Source organism: Hibiscus syriacus, unplaced genomic scaffold, assembly GCF_006381635.1.
Source record: "Hibiscus syriacus cultivar Baekdansim isolate YM2019G1 unplaced genomic scaffold, ASM638163v2 tig00110114_pilon, whole genome shotgun sequence".
NCBI classification, from domain to species: Eukaryota; Viridiplantae; Streptophyta; class Magnoliopsida; order Malvales; family Malvaceae; genus Hibiscus; species Hibiscus syriacus.
Window position 1 is genome coordinate 715,664 of NW_024062594.1, and position 20,755 is coordinate 736,418.

General features: G+C 35.9%; 1 protein-coding gene and 1 pseudogene across 1 annotated transcript; one reads left to right on the plus strand and one right to left on the minus strand.

Moving 5' to 3' along the window:
* Nucleotides 1–380: 380 nt before the first annotated feature.
* Nucleotides 381–7,856, minus strand: LOC120215222 (annotated as a pseudogene).
* Nucleotides 7,857–13,847: 5,991 nt separating this feature from the next.
* LOC120215226 (probable protein phosphatase 2C 15) lies at nt 13,848–16,448 on the plus strand. The gene is made up of 9 exons (XM_039212950.1): nt 13,848–13,935; nt 14,074–14,403; nt 14,542–14,713; nt 14,819–14,972; nt 15,056–15,119; nt 15,212–15,319; nt 15,428–15,553; nt 15,646–15,878; nt 16,057–16,448. Exons 2-9 carry the CDS (start codon nt 14,194–14,196, stop codon nt 16,274–16,276), a joined length of 1,287 nt encoding a protein of 428 aa, XP_039068881.1. The 5' UTR covers nt 13,848–13,935; nt 14,074–14,193; the 3' UTR covers nt 16,277–16,448.
* Nucleotides 16,449–20,755: the final 4,307 nt, after the last annotated feature.

Sequence of the window (20,755 nt, forward strand, 5' to 3'; positions counted from 1 at the left end):
ACTATTTACAACGGAAACTTTCATTGAAAACATATTTTAGAAGATATTATTAATAAAAATAGGTATAATTTCATAATATTTGTCCGAATATTTATTGATCTTTATTTTTTAAAAGCATTTTAATTCTCAATTTTTTATTTTTGATCAAAATGACTTTTTCAGTATAAATCATTAATTAACTAGTAATGAATGCATTATTGATATAATATTTTCACATGTAAATCACCATAAATAATGACTTCAAATATACATTACTAACAATGGAAACAAAATAAACCAGAAATAAAGTGGTAGATGGTGCTAATCTCACACGAATCTCTACAGTAAGAGGGGAAAGATCATTAACTACATATAGAAAATTATTAAAGAAAACCAGGCCCCACGCACAAATTATTCGGGGAACCAACTGTCGTCAAATACTCGCAATGAATATGCCACACAACAAGGAAGATCTACTTGAATCCACTCCATTGAATAGCAGATGAGAAGAATAGAAACACAGTAGATCATTATGTATAATAAAAAAAAATTATTTTACGAAAAAAAAGGTTGGACTGAATGATCACTGCTTATAATAACCACTTTGGTAGGGATTATATGGATTCGGAACGGTATACGGAGGTCGAGGAAGAGACCCAGGTTGCTCCGCAGGGGCATTATAATACGGCCCACGCCACCCAGGATAGGCAGGTTGGCCATAGTCATGTCCGACTGGTGCACGTTGTTGGGCATGTGGGGGAGGATAAGGAGCAGCGGTAGATGGAGGAACATGGTAAGGAGGCGGTTGCTGTGGGACAGTATAAGGCGGAGGAGGATGACCATACCCATGCATTGGCTGCTCGGGGGGTCTATAGTAAGCAGTTTGTGGTGAAGGATGGGGCATAGTCTGAGGTTCTGTTACCTGCTGAGGACTGGATCTTGGAGTCGGACGGGGCTGTCCAATTGAAGGGTATGGACCTGCGCTCTCACGCTCTTGAAAGCTGAAACCCGCCATTTGCCTTTGAACATCTTCCATCATTTCTCGACACTGGATGTTTCGAGTCATCACAAAATCGCTGCATTGCTGCTTGATATTATTGATTGCATCCTGTTTAACAAAAGCAACTTAATACATATGCCACATTATTGAACCGACTTTAAAATGTTGCCTAAAGTAATAGATCTTTACCTGAAGAGTAACATAAAATTTCATTCCCTCGTTAATATTGTCCTTGATTTCTTTACACTTTGCTAAAGCAGCTAGAATTTGTTTGTAACACTTCTCTCGCGATGCTGAAACAAAAAAGTGAAATAAAACATTAAACCACAGATCTTGTCAGAAAAAGAAACAAAGTGTGCGAACATCAAAACTTAAGACTGAAATAACCATACAAACCATTGAACTAAACAATGAACATAACTGATATAACAAATTGAACATGTAATTAGAATTTAACCACCATGTGTCCTTAATATTCAATAAATAATTAAGGGCACATGTCGGTGTATCAAAAACTTCAATGTAATTAGAATTTACATATTTAGACAAACTATAAGAATACAGATATAACATCTTCAGTGTTGTACTAAACACGTCAAGTACAAAAAGTTCAATGCATGCATATGAGATTCCCTCATAAAGATAATAATAATAGGTTTAATTAATCTCGAATATACATGCAAAGAGACATGTACCTTTATAATCTTCAAGATTAAAGACAGCACCGAATTCTTCATTCTGAGCCTGCAGAAGGCAAATCAATAAAATAAAAACCAGTTACCAGTGCCGATCATTCAGGGTTCATTTCCTAATAATCATAAAAAATGAAAATCTAAAAATTATAGCGTTAGAAGCTGAAAGAAACTACAATATCATGCATATTAACTTTATGTCAGGACTAAAGTTGATGCATGTGAGACTCTCTCTATCGTTGTATATTTACTAGAGGAAGAGAGAAGAAGAAGAAAGTGAGGGAGAAAGAAGGAATCTTTCATTTACAATCATTTTTCTTAAATAAAAGAAAAAGGCTTATGGAAGACCCAAAAGATGACATATTTATAAAATTCTCCAATAAATGCACTCATGTTCACCAAAGTTCTCTTTTTCCTTCTGTTTTTTATATTCACGAGAAATAATTCATTTCATAAGGCATGAAAGCTCATTTAAATAAGTTTATCATTCAGTGTGAAGGATAAGGAGTTATTATATGCAACCAGCCACACGGAGCAAACAACACAGCCACCCCCAGAAAGAACGGCTCAACTTCTTTTACCATTACAACTAAGACACGATGTCTTTTGAACCATATGTTCCATTGCCTTATGAGTGCCAAGCAATGACAAGGAAAAATGAGATATGTGATATTCACTTGATTGCAAACTAAACTTAGTTTTTACATCAATTTACACAGGTGTTTCAAAATACTAAATGCTAATGTTGTGAAAATCCAAATGAGCAGCGAAAATGGAAAAGAAGAAATGATTAGACCTGAATTTGCATCAACAATTGTTCTTGTGCCTCAATGTTTTGGGCGATTTCCTCACAAATATGATCATACTTCGCTATCTCCTTCCTGAAAAGATCCTCATAGGAGCCAGTTGATGTCATCAACTTGGGTAGTATGTCATCCTGAACCAATTTATCATGTAAGACTACTGAAGTTTATGATAAATGCCGACAATTCAGCAAAGAAATCAATAACTAGACAAAAAAGAGATTACATAAATGAGCATTATTATGATCATTAAATATAACTTCTATGCTAATATGGAGCCTGAAAGATCTAACAAACAAAGAGAAAGCTTGAGGTAAGGAAATTGCCAGAAAAGACAAATTTGATGCAATCAATCTAAAACAAAATTACAACAAAACCAACATGAATCCCCTTCCACAATACAATCAGCAAACATAGAACAATAGTGAGAAAATCAACATTGAATTATTTTCCCTGGTTAATTGCTCTGGCTGTCCATTAAGAAAACCAAAAATTGTTTTCGTCCTCACAGATCAAAATATCTCATTTTAATCCTCATGTTTCCAATTTGAATCTAACATGCCTTCTGAGTGTGGAACAATTAGCTCAGTCGTTACCTTGCTAGATGGAAAGAGATGTTAATCAGTGTTTTGTAATTCATTACATTAATATTTTATTATTATTACAAAAGATGGAGCTCGAAAACAGGGGGGAACATTTTCTGTTCAATTTCAAGTCTCTTTTTCAGATGCTTTCACATGCATCATTAGTCCCCAGCAAGCCTGGTGGCCTAGAGATCGTTCTTTTGAAGAATCTCTTGCACTGCAGACATGGGTACTAGTGAGTCAAGAACAATCATTGTTGAATCATAACAACCATCAGACATCATTGCCAGACATCCAGACCATGAGTTTCAACCCCAATATAGGTTCAAAGAAAATAATTATTTTAAAAAATAGAAGGGAAAGAAAAAATGTGAAATAAAACCAGAAAACCTCATTTGCCATTTGCCTATAAGCTCGACAACACAATTTGAAATACCAATAATCTCACATTTGAAACTTATATCTCTCTCAAAGAAACACTCCATCAAACACCTTCACAGAATCATGTGACCCACATTAGCCACGCATAAACTCAAGTTTAGTTCCAAAAAACAAATATTCCACCACAAATCAAGATTTTATCACATAAAGCAAATTTACATCTTTGAAAAAGGAGATGTCTTGCTTGCACAAATTTCAAGCAGTGAATAACTCTCAACTTGTCTAGACATTTGTTTAGATCTTGTTTGTGACATGTTCCATTTTTCTTCTCTGGTTCCAAAAAGCAAGAAAAGGACAGGAAAAAAATACCAATTCAAAGTTTACCCATACAATGCAGCCTGAAAGAAATAGCAAGACCAAGTGAAATCAAAGGGGTGTTTCTAATGGCCAAAGAAGAAAAAACAAAAAGTTGAGAAATGAGCTTTACACTTTAGAGAGTGAGAGCAAGTGGGGCTTGTTGATGAAAGTGTTGGCACACAGAGGGGGGGGGGGAAGAAAAAAGAAAATAGGAAGGCATGGCAAGTGATGAACCGAACCAAAAGATATTGCAAAAATGCCATGGAGAACGGAAGTAGTGAGCTGCTGGAGGTAAAGAGACACTGTGAGAAAGGAAGGCACTTGAAAGGTTTTTTTTTTTAAAAAAGAAAATGTAAAGCCAAAGGGCCTGCCTCTTGAGCTTTTCTTTCAACTAACAAAATTTAATATAATTATGCAGAGAAGTACCCGCTAATTGTCAAGTTAGTGAAGTTACAGATAGGAGAATTACAAAAGTAATTGTAATTGGAAATGCAGGGCAAGAAAGGCGTTCAGGTTCAATTTCAGGGATGGGGCAGGGACAGCACATCTTTCTCTACCATCTTCATAACAAAAGTGACAAGGACAGGAGGCATGGATATAATCCTAGATCACAGATGTAGTTAAATGATCCTCTCTCCACCCTCCCCCCAACCCCCAAAAACCTGGGAAACATATAAGAAGATTTTACGCTCAAAGGGCTAAAAAGAAGATTATAAGTTAAGTCTACATATGGAATTATATTGTGTTAGACACCCTTCAGGCACCATTTAGAGAAAAAAGTAGTAGAACAGAATGCCTAATAGCACTTGTTAAGGTGATGTATATAAAACAAAAATGCAGAAGATTCATATCACAAACAGATAACTACACCTTTCTTTTCATCTCTTTAAGCATGTCCTCAAGGCCTGCCCTCTGAGCACCAAGAGTCTCTAGTTGCCTCTGCAAAGAAAATTATAGTAGATATTAAACATGTTATAAACATAAAAATAGAATTCTGTTTGACTTGTAAAACAGGAAAATGACAATGAGTCAACTCAATGACTTGCATAGTAGCTTAAGGGTGCAAAAGTAATATCAAATAAAATAACACTTTCCACTTTTTCCATTTCTGTTTTTTTAGCCTTGGGGTAAGGGAACTTGAGGGGGTAAATGTAGAGTAAATATTCAAGATATTTAGGTTAGAAAATAAGTTACCAAGCTCTGCTTCAGGGCCCCGACTATGGCATCTTCATTGGCATCCAAAGACATTATTGGCCTCGAAAGACTTGGTAGGGCAGCCTCTATCTGATAACAGCAATATGAACACGAAAGCAAAAAAGATGCACAGAGAAAAGAATAGTCAGTTTATCACTTCCAAGTATGTTATTAAAAAGAATTAGCAATAAGGTATCCCACACTCATATATACATAAGCAAAACAATAGCAAAAGGCAATACAAGCCAAAAAATTTTTTATAAGAATTGCAGGCCTCGTTAGAAACCCCCTTCTTGATTAATGGAGCTCGTAGGGAAGCTCCTTAATCAGCGGAAGGAGGAAAATAGTGCCTTAAGATTTTATTCATCACAAGAAAGTTACAAGAAATAAAACAAAGAAAAACACCCCTTACAGAAACAGAGCCAAATTAGAATATGCCAACAACAAATGCATCCTAAAAGACCAGGAAAATAGCTTATATTAACTGTAAGTCGATAAACACAGAAACAACTAACAACAATTCGACATACCGGTCGGTGATTAAGGATTGACATCAGTGCAGAATGCTCTCTCACTGAACGCTCAATTCGCGCATCACTATCTCCAGCTTGTTTTAAGTTAGTAGCAAATTTGTTTAACCTTTCCTGCAAAGTCTTTGTCAGAGTGCTGGACTGTGGCCTAGTCCATCGGGTTCCAAACTGACTTCTAAATTGAGCATCCTCTGCAGCTTCTTTCTGTAAAAGCTCCTCAGTCTGTACCAGCAATTCCTGATTCACCCTCCTTAGATCCTTAAGTTGTTGTAACTCAGCCTCCAGACCAGTAGGGCCGCCACTAGCTTGCACCATTTCTACCTCATTCTTAAGATCTTCTGGAAGACTAAAATTCCCTTCCAGAGCAAGAATTGAATCTGGCAAGTCCATTTCCTTAAGCCTAACTCGGGTTAGCTCACTTGCTTGCTGCAATTTCTCAGCCTGTGTCCTGATGACATCGTCAACCATTTCAGTATACCTGGAAGAGCCTTTGCACTACTGTCAGGAACAAGACTTGCAAACATCTTCTCTTTGCTTGCATCTAACACATCATTCATCTGCATAGGCTTCACCATAGAAAATGCAGGGAGAGCTGCTAAGGAACTAGGAGAAGGAACCCTCATAAGATAAACCCTGTCATTTTCCTTCATAGCCCTATCCAGATTGCGGTTAAGATTAACTTCTAACTTGCTAATTGCATCCAGAATCTGTACAGGAGCCCCTTTCGATGATTTCTTTGCCTCAGCCAAAGCACTAACACCACCCTTCAAACGTGCAATTTCTTCTGCAATCTCCTCTTTCTCATGTAGCTCTAAACTATACCTATAGCAAGCTTCTGCATAGAAAAGAGCTGCCTTAAGCTGCACATGTGCAATCCATGCTTTTTCAAAATGGTCCTTCAAAGGAGCTGCATTTAGTGCGGCTAAAGCTTCCTCATAGTATAATCCAACCTGAAAATAATCTCATTAATCCTAACTATAAATTAATTCAAATTCCCACAAGTAAACATGAAAGAACAATAACATAATCCTGTGTATTTAATTTTCTACTAGTTGAAATGATCCCTTAAGTGAAATAACTAAAAAACTACATCTGGGAGTACTCTCCCTTCCATTACTTCTAATACACAATCAATCACCATTCACAAGTATGGTTTTCACAATCGGTATGTGTATTCTCTACACCTATAAATGATAATGATACAGAACTCGAAAAGTGATGAACAAAATTATAGGGGATTCCCAATTTGGGTTTGGTTTTACTTCAAAAGAGGGCAACAAAGATAGAGTACAGCAAGAAAAAAAAATCAAAAACCAAACCATATGATCAAATACAAAACCAATTTTAGTATAAATAATCAGTAAAAGGTAAACTACATTTAATCTTAAAACGATAAACTAATGATTCCCAGAAAAAGAAAAAACACTACCCATTCATCCCAGAAAATTCAGATTCCAATTGTCAAATAAAGTACAAACAAAGCATAAAAATGAAATATAATAACCAACCTGCCTAGAAATCTTAGAGCAAACTCCAGGAGTACTTCCTTTAGCAATAGTATTTTCAAAAACACACTCTTGAGCTTCAGCCAACATCAGCCTCTCCAACATACCAGCACACTCCACCGACAAATCCACGGTCGTACTGTTCCCCATGGACGCCTTTGTCGATGCATTATCTCTAAGGAAAGCAAACGCCCCCGCTGCCGCGATAAACGCATGAGACGCAGTCTCCCTTCCACCGTAGTCCTATCGTAAGACAAGCCAAGCTGACTATAAACCGCTCCGAGGTTAAACAAAATCGCGGCTTTTTCTAAATGGATATTTTGTTGAACCGCTTTTTGTTTCTGTTTAAATGCGTCAAACCAAGTGAATTGGATTGTATCTATGTGATCTTGATCGGGGGAAATAGGGAAACGGGTTTCAATTAGGCATAGGACTTTGAAGTAAGAGACGAGAAGGTCGCGTCGGGTTGTTGGGGATGGATCCGGAACGCGTTCAATGTCGGTGCGGAGGGCTTTAACGGTGGAAAGGTCATCTTCGAGGTTGACGGCTTCGCGTTCGGAGTATGTGTAGGAGATGTATTGGCGGAGTGGGCGGTAAAGATCGATCGAGTTGGTTTTCTTCTCATAGATTGCTAGCATGATATTGGTGGCAGTAGCCGATGAGGTTGCGGCGGCCATAACGACGGCGATGTCGGTGGAGATCAAGTGTTTGGTTAACGAAGGGGGAAGCGGAATTGACGATGAGAAGAAAGATGAAACCGCAGTTAAGGAAACTAAAGAAGGGTGGAGTTTTCTTATTGGCAAAGGAAATTTCGAGGAGAACAACCGCAGGATGAATTGAATTTGCAGACGTGTAGGTCCCACGCCTATGACACGGTTTTGGAATGGTCACTGTTTAAAAAACCGAACCAGAAGTCAAACTAGTTAACCCTAATTATCGATTTAAGTAGTTGATTAATCCACTGAACTGATTAGTTGTATTAAAAAATAATTAAATCGTTGTTTTAATGATAAAATTGAGTGTTGTTTTTTAGAAATTATTATTTTAATTAAAAAGAGGAAAATATTCAGAATTAATGCTTATAATTATAAAAGTAAATTAATCATATAATTAGGACATTTTTTTATAATCATTGATATAAGAAACTAGTAATTTGAGATCATACAAGGATCGTACATAGAAAATATTAAAAAATCAATCAAAAACTCAAACAAATCTGATTGTAACGACAAATGAATCACAAAAATAGATGCAAATCATTGAAAGACTACGGATAATTATAAATCAAAATCGAACGTAGTGAGAAATCTATCCACAAATAAGGATGACCATGGGCCGGTTTCCTTAATACCCTGGGCCTATACAGGCCCAAGTGTCACTTTTCCGGGCCCCGACAATTACCGTTTTGGTAAAACGGATAAATAATTGTTACAAAGAAATAAGAAGGATAAATAAGCAGTCAACAAAAAGCTAAATGCTCAAAAGTGGAGCTCCATTATATTTCTCCTCTAATCAAAGCAAAGGCCACATTTAAGGACACGCTATACAATCAAAATAATACACAAAAACCATTACTGTACGATCTACATGGATACAATAGCCCAAATACAAGAATCTAGTAATGTAATTTGAAAGCGAGGTTGGGATCCCACAATGACGACGCTCCTCCACTGCGCTTCCTACTTAAAAGTAATGAACAATGATTCTAGGGAATTCATATGTTATAAATTTAAGACCTTTACTGTTCCATCTTCTCCACTATGGTGAGCATGATTAGGTACTCCCGTACGAGTCATCGGGGTTTTCGTGCAAGTCACCCCGGAATAAATATGATTAGATATTCTCATGCGAGTCACTCTAATCCTTCGGAGTTCCCGTGCAAGTCACCCGAAATAAATATGATTAGGTGGTCTCATGCAAGTCACTCTAATTCTTCGACACTCCTGTATTACCATATAGTTTACTCTTTTTCCATTACTACATTAATAACCATCATTTCTTTATATCCACTCCTTCTGTATAACTTATAAATTTTTAATGATTTTTTTAACTAAATAGTATCGATAGTGAGATGGAAGTGTCGGTACTATTTCCACCAAAGTATCAATACCAAAGGCAGTAACGATACTAAATTAATATTATGTGATTCATTCTGAGAATTCGTCTATATTGCAGTATCGGTACTAATAAGGGAGTTTTTGGTACTAAACTTATACAAGTATTGGTATCGAGACTGGTATTGGTACTAAATTAGTATTTTGGAATCTCACAACTTTTGCAATTTACTGTAGGGTATCGATATCGTTAGTCTTGGTATCGATATCCACTCATTAGTATCGATATAAAGAAGAACAATATCGATACTACTTTGATATTGTATACTCAGGTTTTATAAAAATCTTATTAGTATCGATATTGTTCTAATAATATCGATAATAAACTCAGATTTTTTATTTTTTAAAGATTAAAACGTTTTCAACTACTCATGATAAAGTTCAAGAATTCTTACCTCAAAGAAAGCACTTACTTTAGCTTATCATTACTTATTTATAACTATATGGTATCACAAAGAACGAAAGTTTATTGCCTTCACAAAATAGTTAAGATGAAGGCTCCTTCCTTCAACCTTTAAACCTTTCCTTTGCCCTTGGATTTAGATGCTTCCCCGACTTCTTTCTCTCTCCAAAGCTCCGATAACACAAGGAAATCAAGATTAACGAGAGGAGTGAGAGCTAAAAATTATAAGGTTAAGGGAATAAGTAAAAGTACTATATTTCATACTTGGCTTCTTCCATACTCTACACGGCAAACTCAAATATTTTTCTCTCCTTTTTAACAAAGTGGAATAATTCTCTATAAGTCCCTCCCCTTCATGGCTTTTATACACTCATCCTTTTTTTGGCTTATAATGTGTGCTTCAAAGGAAAATATAGCTACATTTTCTAATGACTCAATTTAACCCCTTATTGACTGCTTTATCCGGGTCAATATCCAGGGTTGACTCGAGTCGTTCTTGACCATTACATTTCCACTCAACCCGATCCGACCCGAAAATTATACATCATTCACCTAACTTGAAAAATATACACCCTTCACCTTACCCAAACCTAACCTACCTTTTTGAAATAAAATTCGAACCCGACCTAACCTGAAATAATATATTTATAAAAATATTTTTATTCAATAAAAATAGGAATTTAATTGAAAAAACAAATATATATATATATAGATGGGTATTATTGCAATTTTCCCTAAATATATAAAGTAAAATTATATTTTTTTGGGTCGAGTCAGGTCTAATATTTTCACCTTAAATCTGAACACGACCAGACTCGAACATAACCTCTAAAAAATTGACCCGAACCAACTCAAGCCTGATTTTTTTTAAATATCTGATCCAATAGGGTGGAGTGGGTCGGAACCCGTTGGATTTGAGTCATGTTTCCATCCCTATCCACAAACGTAAACTGTATCTAAATATAATATGAGGATCCAAAGAAAGAAAAATCAACAAGATAACAAATAAACGTTATCTTAATCATTTGAGACGATGCCAAATTCAACCCTAAGAAAAAAAAGTAAAAAAATAACAATTAAACAACCGACAAAGAAATTTGAAAATGTATCAAAAGATAGAGAAAAAAGGTTCATAAAGATAAAGTTATTAAAAACTAAAAAACCATAAAAGAAGCAAATATACAATATAAAGAAATAAAGGAAAGTAATGAATGTTGTTCTTAAAGAATTTAAGTTCGAACAACTACAATTATAAGATGTATTTAAAATTATTATTATATGTTCATACCTCCAGAAAATTTATTACTTACTCTAATCCCGATTCAATATATTTTGAATTTACATTAAAAGGAATATTATTATTTCTTGATGTCTTGGGTTCAAACAATTACATATGTAGTATATATGTTATTAATATCTATTTTTTTTTTTAATAAATATTATCTTACAATAATCTCGTACTATTAAAAAAATTACGTTACAGCAGGAGCAGAGTGCAAATTCTGAACATCAACACGGGCAACTTGATAAACAAAAGAGCATTGCAGGAATAAAATCATATTCTTTTCAGTTCATCTCCTATTTTGATGATGCCACCCATCTGTTCATTTGGTTAGAAATACAATTGATTCTTGAAAATCTTGAATTATTGGGCCCTTTTAATTAAATTTCTCATTGGGCCTGTTTTAAAATTCAAGTACAATTTCATCTCTTTTAGTTGGATTTTATTTCGTTTTCATATGAGCCAATGTTCATTATTGTTGTTTAGTCCAGCGCTTTCGGCCTTATTATTATTATTATTATTATAAATTTATCACTCCATTTTTTTCTTATTTTTATTTTACTTATTAAAGTTTAAAAAAATTAATTTTCTATTTTAGGCACACGAATGTTAAATTTCACCATTCAACATACCGATTATAACCCTCTAAATCCGATTTGTTACAATGATGGGTTTACAATGCTCCCTTGATCAACAATCTACTATCTTGAAAAGGAGGGAAATAATCGAACACCAAACCTTACTATTCTAATAATACACAAGGATTTCAAATAGTTCATATAATCATAAATATAAATAAGTAAACATATATGTAATGTATGAATAAACTATTTATATTTAGGTAAGTTCTCATTTCTATCGAGATGAAAGAAGAGTAACCAAACGACTTCGATGGTCAATGAATTATTGTTATTTTTTGAAGTCCTGAGTTCAAACACCATGAATGTCAAGGGTGTGAATGTTAAATGATTCAGAGTTATCTTTAAACAAATATTATCTCGTATTTGAGTAAAAGGGTCGTTTTAGAAATTAATTTTATCCTAGTGACTTTGGGAGTATTTCAAACGAATTTGCAATCGCAATTTCAAAACTTGTACTCCCCAATTGTAACGATCTTATTGCAAGTCTTCCTCCAAACTTTTATATGCCAATGATAAAAAAAGAAAAGAAAAAAAAGTTGGATCTGGATCAACTGAGGTTAGGTATCTTAGTAGTGTGCTAAGCATTTGGATTCCATTTTAACTTAAAACTACACGTTTAATATTTTAACTATCATTTTTATTCTATTATGGTTAATCAATTATTTTTTGTTCTAAAATCATGCTTAATGTTATGTTTCGGTTTCATTTTGATCACTCACCGTTAAAAAATTAACAGTGATGATGACGTATCACCGTAAGATAATATCACATCATAATTAATTATTTCTTAAAAATATCACATCAACAATCCTGTTAAATTTTTAATAACCGATGACCAAATGAAACATAACATTATATATGGTTTTAAAAGTAATAATAACTATATAACTAAAACAAAACAAAATAATAATCAAAATATTGAAAATATATATGACACTAAAAATTATATACAATTATTGCAATTAATTTAGTGTTAAGATGTTAAAAAAAACTAAATATGACTAGTTACGGCTAACCTCAATAAAATTATTATTATTATTTTAAAATTTGAATTTAAAATATTTGAAGAAAATTTTAAATTCGAGTCAAAATCGAATTTAAAATTAAATGCACTGTCCTATAATATATGTTTAGAATTTTCTTTTTTTTCACTTTTTTCCCCTTGAAAGAAAAATCTTCAAATTGAACTCAACAAATTAGTATTTTTGATACTTTTTTTTTTCGATTGTCAATATTTTTAAAATAATTTGATTATATGTTGCGGTTTATTTATCAATATAGTCAAATTTATTTATATTTAACTTTTGTTTGAGGTTTTTTAAATGATTTTTAATATTTTTTTATATCTTATAAGGACTCAAATAGTTAGTTTTTTACGTTAATAGTTATATGAATATGTTATAATTATATGTTGATTATAATTTTATAAATAGTTTTCAATAAAATCAATTATTTCTAATTGTATAAAAAATTTAGGTATAATGATAAAATTAACACTCTAACGTTTATTAAAATGATATTTTTGGCTATTATTTTCTTAGAACAATTTGATCCGCAACATTTCATTTTATGGCAAAAATGCTCATCTTTAGATAAATTTTTTTTAGTTAATAAGCATTTAACGCTCTAAAATAGACTCGTTTTTACTTTAAAATAAAAATTAAGGATTAAAATATTTTAAAAAAAATAAGAGTCAAATAGATTATTCAATCAAAGTTAATTGTCTTTTTACCTTAAAAAAATATTAAAAGTCAAAATACTTATAATAAAAAGGAAAATCAGTTAACATGATAATGTTGAGGATTTTTTTTCGCATTATGCCAAATATTTAATTTTTAGAAACAGTATATTTTGGTAAAAAAGAAAAACCAGATCTACCGAGGGAGGAATCTAGGACAAACAGAAGGCAAGCTTTGCAGAGATTCTTTAGTTTTATGGTACTAATACATGATTTTTCCTAGACTCGTTGAAGCTGGATTTCAGTGTTAAACCAGAAAAGGATTGGTTTTTCTGACAAAGATGAAAACAGCTAATTTGCTTGTTGAAACCGACTCTCAACCGAAACAGAATGTGGCTTTGCCGGCAGATTGCTTTATCGTCAGCAAACCCCACTTTCTGTGCTTTCTTTGTGGAAGAAAGCTGTCCATTTTTTTTCGCTGACATGGGGTTGGCTTCTTTCTTCTGTCTCATAATAATCAAATCCCAAGCATTATTTAAAAAAAATATTATTAAAAATACAAATTGCCTTCCTCTCTTTGATAACTAAAACTAATATTTTTTTAATGAGGGTTTGGTTTTTAGATTAATGGGATATACGACAGTTCATTGCCTTGTCACCGAAAACGCGTCGAGTTTCCAGAGTTAGATTTATTTCTTCTTCATTGTTTTTTTGTTTGTTTGCTTGCTTAGTGTAGCAACCAGATCTGCATTTTGGGTTTGTACGAAACGCAAAACCAAACATTCTTTGCTGGTAACTTTGGCATCTTTTAACAACATTGTTTTGGGAAAACTTAAGTGTCTTTATTTCTGCTTAATGATCTGCGATTTGCGTGTGGCGTTGTTGCTTTCACTGGATCTTGTGCTGACATTTTTCCCTTTCTTATTTTAGAATTAAGTGAATCGGAAGAAGGGGGCTTGTTGTTTTGAGATTTGTAGGGATCTCGTTCTTTGTGAATTAGTGATTTGAGTAGCTTTAATGGGTAATTGATTGATCTTGGAGTGGAGGGATATGGCATCTAGAGAAGGCAGGCGTCGTGGTCATGAACTGGTGCCTCTGGCAGCATTGATAAGCAGAGAGATGAAGAATGAGAAGATGGAGAGGCCGAGTGTGAGATACGGCCACTCGGCCCAGTCTAGGAAAGGAGAAGATTATTTCTTGGTTAAAACGGATTGTCACCGAGTACCCGGCAATCCGTCGTCTACCTTCTCGGTTTTTGCGGTAATTGATCTTTTCTCTTCGCAGTTTCTATGTCTGATCAGTGTTCTTAGATAATTTGCAAGGTTGACTAGCTTAGGGACTGGTAGGATGTATAACATTTTCAAATGATTTGTAGTAACTGTTGTCTTCTGCCTTCAGATCTTCGATGGGCACAATGGTAACGCTGCAGCGATTTATACGAAGGAGCACCTTTTGAATCATGTATTGAGTGCTGTTCCTCGTGGCCTTGGGAGGGAGGAGTGGTTTCAAGCTTTGCCTCGAGCATTAGTTGCCGGATTTGTGAAGACCGACAAGGAATTCCAGAGTAGAGGCATGGAACTTTGGCATTCTTTGGTCTCGTGCTGTTTTCCAATTCATACATAGACTTGATTCTATCTAACACTGGTGTTCTCTATCCTTATTGAATTGTCTGCAGGAGAAACATCGGGTACTACTGCTACATTCGTTATAGTTGATGCGTGGACGGTGACTGTTGCTTCCGTTGGGGATTCTCGTTGTATTTTAGATACCCAGGGTGGTGGAATTTCCACCTTAACCGTTGATCACAGACTTGAAGACAACGCGGAAGAGTGTGTCTTTATCTCAATAGATCTCCTTTGTTCCAATTCGGTGAACAGAATTCTTAATTGGTGCTGTATTTTCGTTATTGCAGGAGGGAACGCGTAACTGCTAGTGGGGGTGAAGTTGGGAGGCTTAGCATTGCTGGTGGTGCTGAGGTTGGTGTTTCTAGACGCTTAACTTTGTTTTTTTTTTCTCTCCTAATAACATGTACCGGATGTTTATGCAACTTTTTTTCGGATTGTGACAGATTGGTCCTCTTCGATGTTGGCCGGGAGGTTTATGCCTTTCTAGGTCAATAGGAGATATGGATGTTGGAGAGTTCATAGTTCCCGTACCATATGTAAAGCAAGTAAAGGTAAGCTTCTCGGACCTTTTGATATGTTGTTATCAATGATATGGTCACTTTCTCACACATTTAAAGTTTGTAAATGAAATTGTTGATGTATCTTATCGTTTGTTAAAGCTGTCAAAGGCTGGTGGGAGGCTTATAATTGCTTCGGATGGCATTTGGGATGCCTTATCATCAGAAATGGCTGCTAAATCTTGTCGTGGATTACCGGCTGAACTCGCCGCTAGACAAGTTGTTAAGGTGATTCAAAATTCATTGTCATAAAGTTTCTCTTTTCTTGCCCATGTTTTAGACCTGCCTTTTCCCCGTTTTCCTAATATCATTTTGTTTAGGAAGCATTAAGGTCACGAGGGTTAAAGGATGACACGACTTGCATCGTTGTCGACATAATTCCCCCTGAAAATTCACCGCTGCCTTCTCCTCTTCCCAAAAAGCCGAATAAACTGAGAGCTTTTTTATTCCGGAGCAAGTCTCGTGATTCCGCCGATAAATTAGCAAAGAAGCTTTCAGCTGTTGGTATAGTGGAAGAGCTGTTTGAAGAAGGCTCCGCAATGCTTGCTGAAAGGTTAGCACTTAGCACTAGCACTAGACCTCAAATGATCAAACAAATAACTTATCTACAGTCGTCTTTGCGACTAAAACACAATCGATAAAAATGAAATATAATACAAGAAACTGATGCGAGTGTTGGATACAAATTTTTGGAAAGTAAAATACTGTATTGTTTTCATGTACTATTGCAGACTAGGAAACGATGAGTGGGCGGGGAAAATGACATCGGGTATGTTCACATGTGGCGTATGCCAAGTGGACCTCGCTCCGAGTGAAGGCATTTCAGTTCATGCAGGTTCCATATTCTCGACCAGCTCAAAGCCTTGGCAAGGGCCCTTCCTTTGTGCCGGTTGCTGCAATAAAAAGGATGCCATGGAAGGTAAACGCCCCAGTGGAGTTAAAGTGGCATAGCTTTTCAGCTATAGTAATAGTATTTGCCTCCTTGTTCCTCAGATTCTAATTCTTTTGATAGCAGTCCTTTTTCCAATAGGTTAGGCAATTGTTTCAATCCTACTATGATGTGCAAATGTATATGTATTCCCACTCAATAATTTATAAATCTAATAATATATGGTGTCTAATATGAAATTTCCAAAAACCTTCAGACAGTGATGCTAATAATACATATCTTTTGGTAATAAAATTTCTGTGTTTCAAAACAATCTCTCATTTGAAGAGCTTTGGAATAGCCTTTCCCTTGCTTAACTTGCCTGCAATTTTGGCACAATCCAACAAATTAAAGTATAAGAGATGAAGACGACTAAACCAAGCAAGCAAAATTGAAGACTCTCTCTAGTCGGTTCAGTGTTCCTAATCTCCTGAAACGTGCATTTTCCAATATAAAAATGATGTCAAATAGTACTAGCTGAAGTTCTTAAGATTTGTCCACTCAATGCTGTTTCTCCCGTCTAACCCTTGGCAATTGGCATGAACATGAACATCCATCTAAGTTGCGATATTACATAAGATTTCGGGTATGGATGAAAAACCTGTTTTTCCCAGTTTATGCAACTTATAACTGTAACAACCCGAAAATTTTAAAATAATATTTAATTAGGAATTGAGATTTTAATTGTGAAAATTGGTGAATTTTTGGGGACTAAATTAGAAATTTTTAAAACTTGAAGCTTGTTTTAGAGTTAAAGAAATGTTAGGTATGGGTTGTTATATACGTGAATTGGTTTCTGAAAATCAGAAACAAATTCCTCCCAAATTCCCTCTCCCAACCTCAACTTCCGACGACGATCCCGACGCCGTCCAAATTCCGATCGTCATTTTAAAACCACCATCGTGTTCATCATCGAGCGAGGAACAAACCCTTCAATTTAATTGAAGCGAAACGCTGCCAAACGTCGTGAATTTCAAGTCAAAGCATCGACGTTCTTTTAAGCTCAATCGCTTAGAAAATCCTAAATTCATCGCCGATCGTTGCTCCGTTTACGACACCTCCCGCACCATCGTGTTCCTTGTGCCGTTCCGAGTCCGCCGGTGTCATCCTCGATCTCCGTTGACGGCGGCGCGTGGGGAGGTGGATCAGTCAAAGATTCGGCCAAGTCGAAATCGAGCTCTCCGCCGTTCAAAAATTTGAACCGATCTTTGTAAGTATCTCGAAATCACTCAAAATAATTTTTAGAAATTTTTCCGTGATTTTTAGAGCCCCGGAGGACGTCGCACGCGCCACACGCGCCGCCGCAGGCGAGTGAACGCTGGAAACCGGTTTTGAACTGGTTTGACCGGTCACGCCCCGTTTACCCGTTGACCCGACCCGACCCGTTGATCGGTGTTATTTTGGGAATTAATTCAGTTTAGTGCTATTCGGGGAATTAATTCGAAATGGGTGCTATTTTGGTAATTTTTTTTAAAAAAGTGAAATTATGGGAATTAATTTGAAATTGGTGCTATTTTGGGAATTAATTCGAAAAGGGTGCTATTTTGGTAATTATTTAAAAAAGTGCTATTTGTGTAAAATGTTTGACAGTTTGTTGACCTCCTTTGACCAGAACTTTGACCGGCTTTTGACCAACTATTAAACGACCTTTGTTTTCGACCAAGAATACCTATCCTGATAGTTTTCGACGTCCCGAATCCGTTTTTGGGGTCTGTTTTGCTAAATTCAAATTCGAAAGTCTCCAAATCGTCAGTCAACCCCGTTGACTTTAATTTTGACCAAGAATTCGAAATTTTGGAAGGTCATACTTTATATTTTTTGACGTCCTGAATTTGATTCCGAAGTCCGTTTTGCCAAATTCTGACCCAAAATTCCCGAATCGAGCTTGTAAACCCAAAATGCTTAATATTTTAATATTTTGATTATTTAAATGAGATTTGGTCAAGGATTTATTCAATAAAATATTTTATGAAGGTACTCTTGTTTCACCTGAACAAGGATCAATTAGGTCCGGTATTATCCGTTCGTTAGATCAGCCTGAACCGCGTACTACGAGAATTACCCGTAGGTTTCCGTATATTATTTTTTTAAATAATATTTAGATTATTTATATTAGGATTCCAATATGGATTTTTCCAATTCGTAGGATCTAGCGCTGCAGCAGAACGTGATCGACAGACCCAGTAATAGGCTTCCCTATCTGATTTCTCAGACTGTTACAGGTGTGTTTCCCGACAGTGTTAATTATTTCTGTTTTAAAATATACATCTGAACATTATGTATATGACATCTGATTTGCCACATATTTCTGATATGATTTCTGGTTACGGTATTTTATATCGATTTTCTGAATATTGAATATTCGATATCTGAAATTCTGTATACTACTGACTTGTCTTCTGATTTCCGTATTTCTGTATATTATTGTTAAGCATGAACACTTTTATGTTTTAAAGATTTAATCATTGTTTTCATTCAAATACATTCATGAACATCTCCATCATTGGGGGGTATTGTTGAAAGAAGTATATCTGCAGGTTCCTCTGCTTTGTGCTCAGGGCCTTATTTGTTATGTGGGCTGGGTGTATGGTTCTGGGGAACCTACACATTCTGTTATGATGGGCTGGGGGTAGTGTTCATATTTTTTTTTAACGACATGATTGCATAAACCGACTTTACTGGAATATTTTTATCAGTATGTTTTTATATACACTGTATGGAACACACTGGGCTTTTTAGCTCATTCTGTAGTTTTTACCCTTTTTCAGATAACAGCATACCATAAGCTAGCATATTTGGCATCAGGAGAAATCAACTACTTTATTTTGTACGAACATATATATCTATATGTTTTTCGGTTATGTTTGGTGACATGTATTTTATTATCGTTTTGGACATATCTGTATTATTAATATTATGTTCTATATTATATTTAACGTTCTATAAGTGATAAAAAAACCTCTGAATGGGATATGTGACCCGCTTAGGTTTGGGTCTATCTTACAGACCGGGTCTGGGGGGTTACATTTGGTGGTATCAGAGCTTTCGGTTTTAAACACTCGGACTGTATATGGGTCCTAAACTTTGAATTTTTAAGAAATAAAAAAAATGTCACCTTATGTTATGATTTAAAGTTTTCTCGAGATCCCTGATGTTAATCTGACATATGTTTCAAATTCTTCTGTAGAGCCTTATAGATCCAACGATGAATGCTGCTAGAGGTCGTAGGACAGGACGTGGACGTGGTAGAGGGCGAGTCACTCGACCTTCTGTTACGATAGACGATCCGATGTCAGCACGTGATCCTCATGTTCCGCAAGTAGATCCGACTCTTTCTCATGATGATCAGTTTACTCCTATGAGAGACCCTCCCGTCACTGAAGATGAGGATACTGAGATGAATGAAGACGCCATTAATAGAGCTATCTTCCGCATGTTTCAGAGAGCTGCTAGAGCCCCTAGTAACATGACTGCAGTGGAGATTTCAAATTCTCTGGTTGCTGCTGGTGTAGTACTATTTTAGGGTATTACTGTGGACCTCCGACAGACGCTGAGTATTGGCTGGAGGACACAGAGAGGATTATGGATGAGATGGACCTCAGACCTGAGCAAAAGTTAAAGGGGGCCCTAACTATGTTGAAGAAAGAAAGCTTCAGATGGTGGCAATCCATTTCTGGTAGTATTCCGAGGAACCAATTAACATGGGATCTTTTCAAGACGCGCTTCTGGAGTCGCTACATTGGAGAGAGATATATACAGGAGCGACGCCAGGAGTTTCAGAACCTGGAGCAAGGTAATATGTCTGTTATGGATTACGAGGTGGAGTTCATCCGATTGAGCCGATATGCTCCTGGACTTGTGGATACTGAGACAGATCGATGCTTGAGGTTCGAGAATGGACTCAGGTATGAAATCAGAAGTCGAGTCGCTACTCACCGAGAGAGGAATTTTGATGATTTGGTTGAGATAGCCAAGACTGCTGAGGAAATAGAGCGACTGGGTATGGAGCACCGGAGAGATAGTGATCGAGCTCAAACCCGATTCAGGAGGCCTTCTGGTTCTGTTAATTCTTCTGCACATCCTAGCAAGAGGGGCAGGGGTGAATCTTTTTAGAGAGGTAGTGCAAGTGCCAGGCCTGTAGCATCCGGTTCTCCAGCTGTTCAGTCTTCTAGACCTGTTGATTCTGGTTCGCAGCCATGTAATTGTTGTGGAAAACCTCATCTTGGGAAATGCAGGAGAAAATTTGGTACATGTTTTAAATGTGGTTCTGGTGACCATTTTATAAGGGATTGTCCATTATCAGTTACTACAGTTCAGACGCCAGCTCGTACTCCCGCTCGTACTCAGAGTACTGTTCAGACTCCTGTAGGTGGTCGTACTCAGGAGAGAGCACCTGGGTCGACTAATAGAGGCCGAGCATCTCAGAGTAGGGGTCCAATCAGATCTGAGGCCAGACAACCTGCATTGGTTTACACTGCTAGACTTCGACAAGATCGAGATGG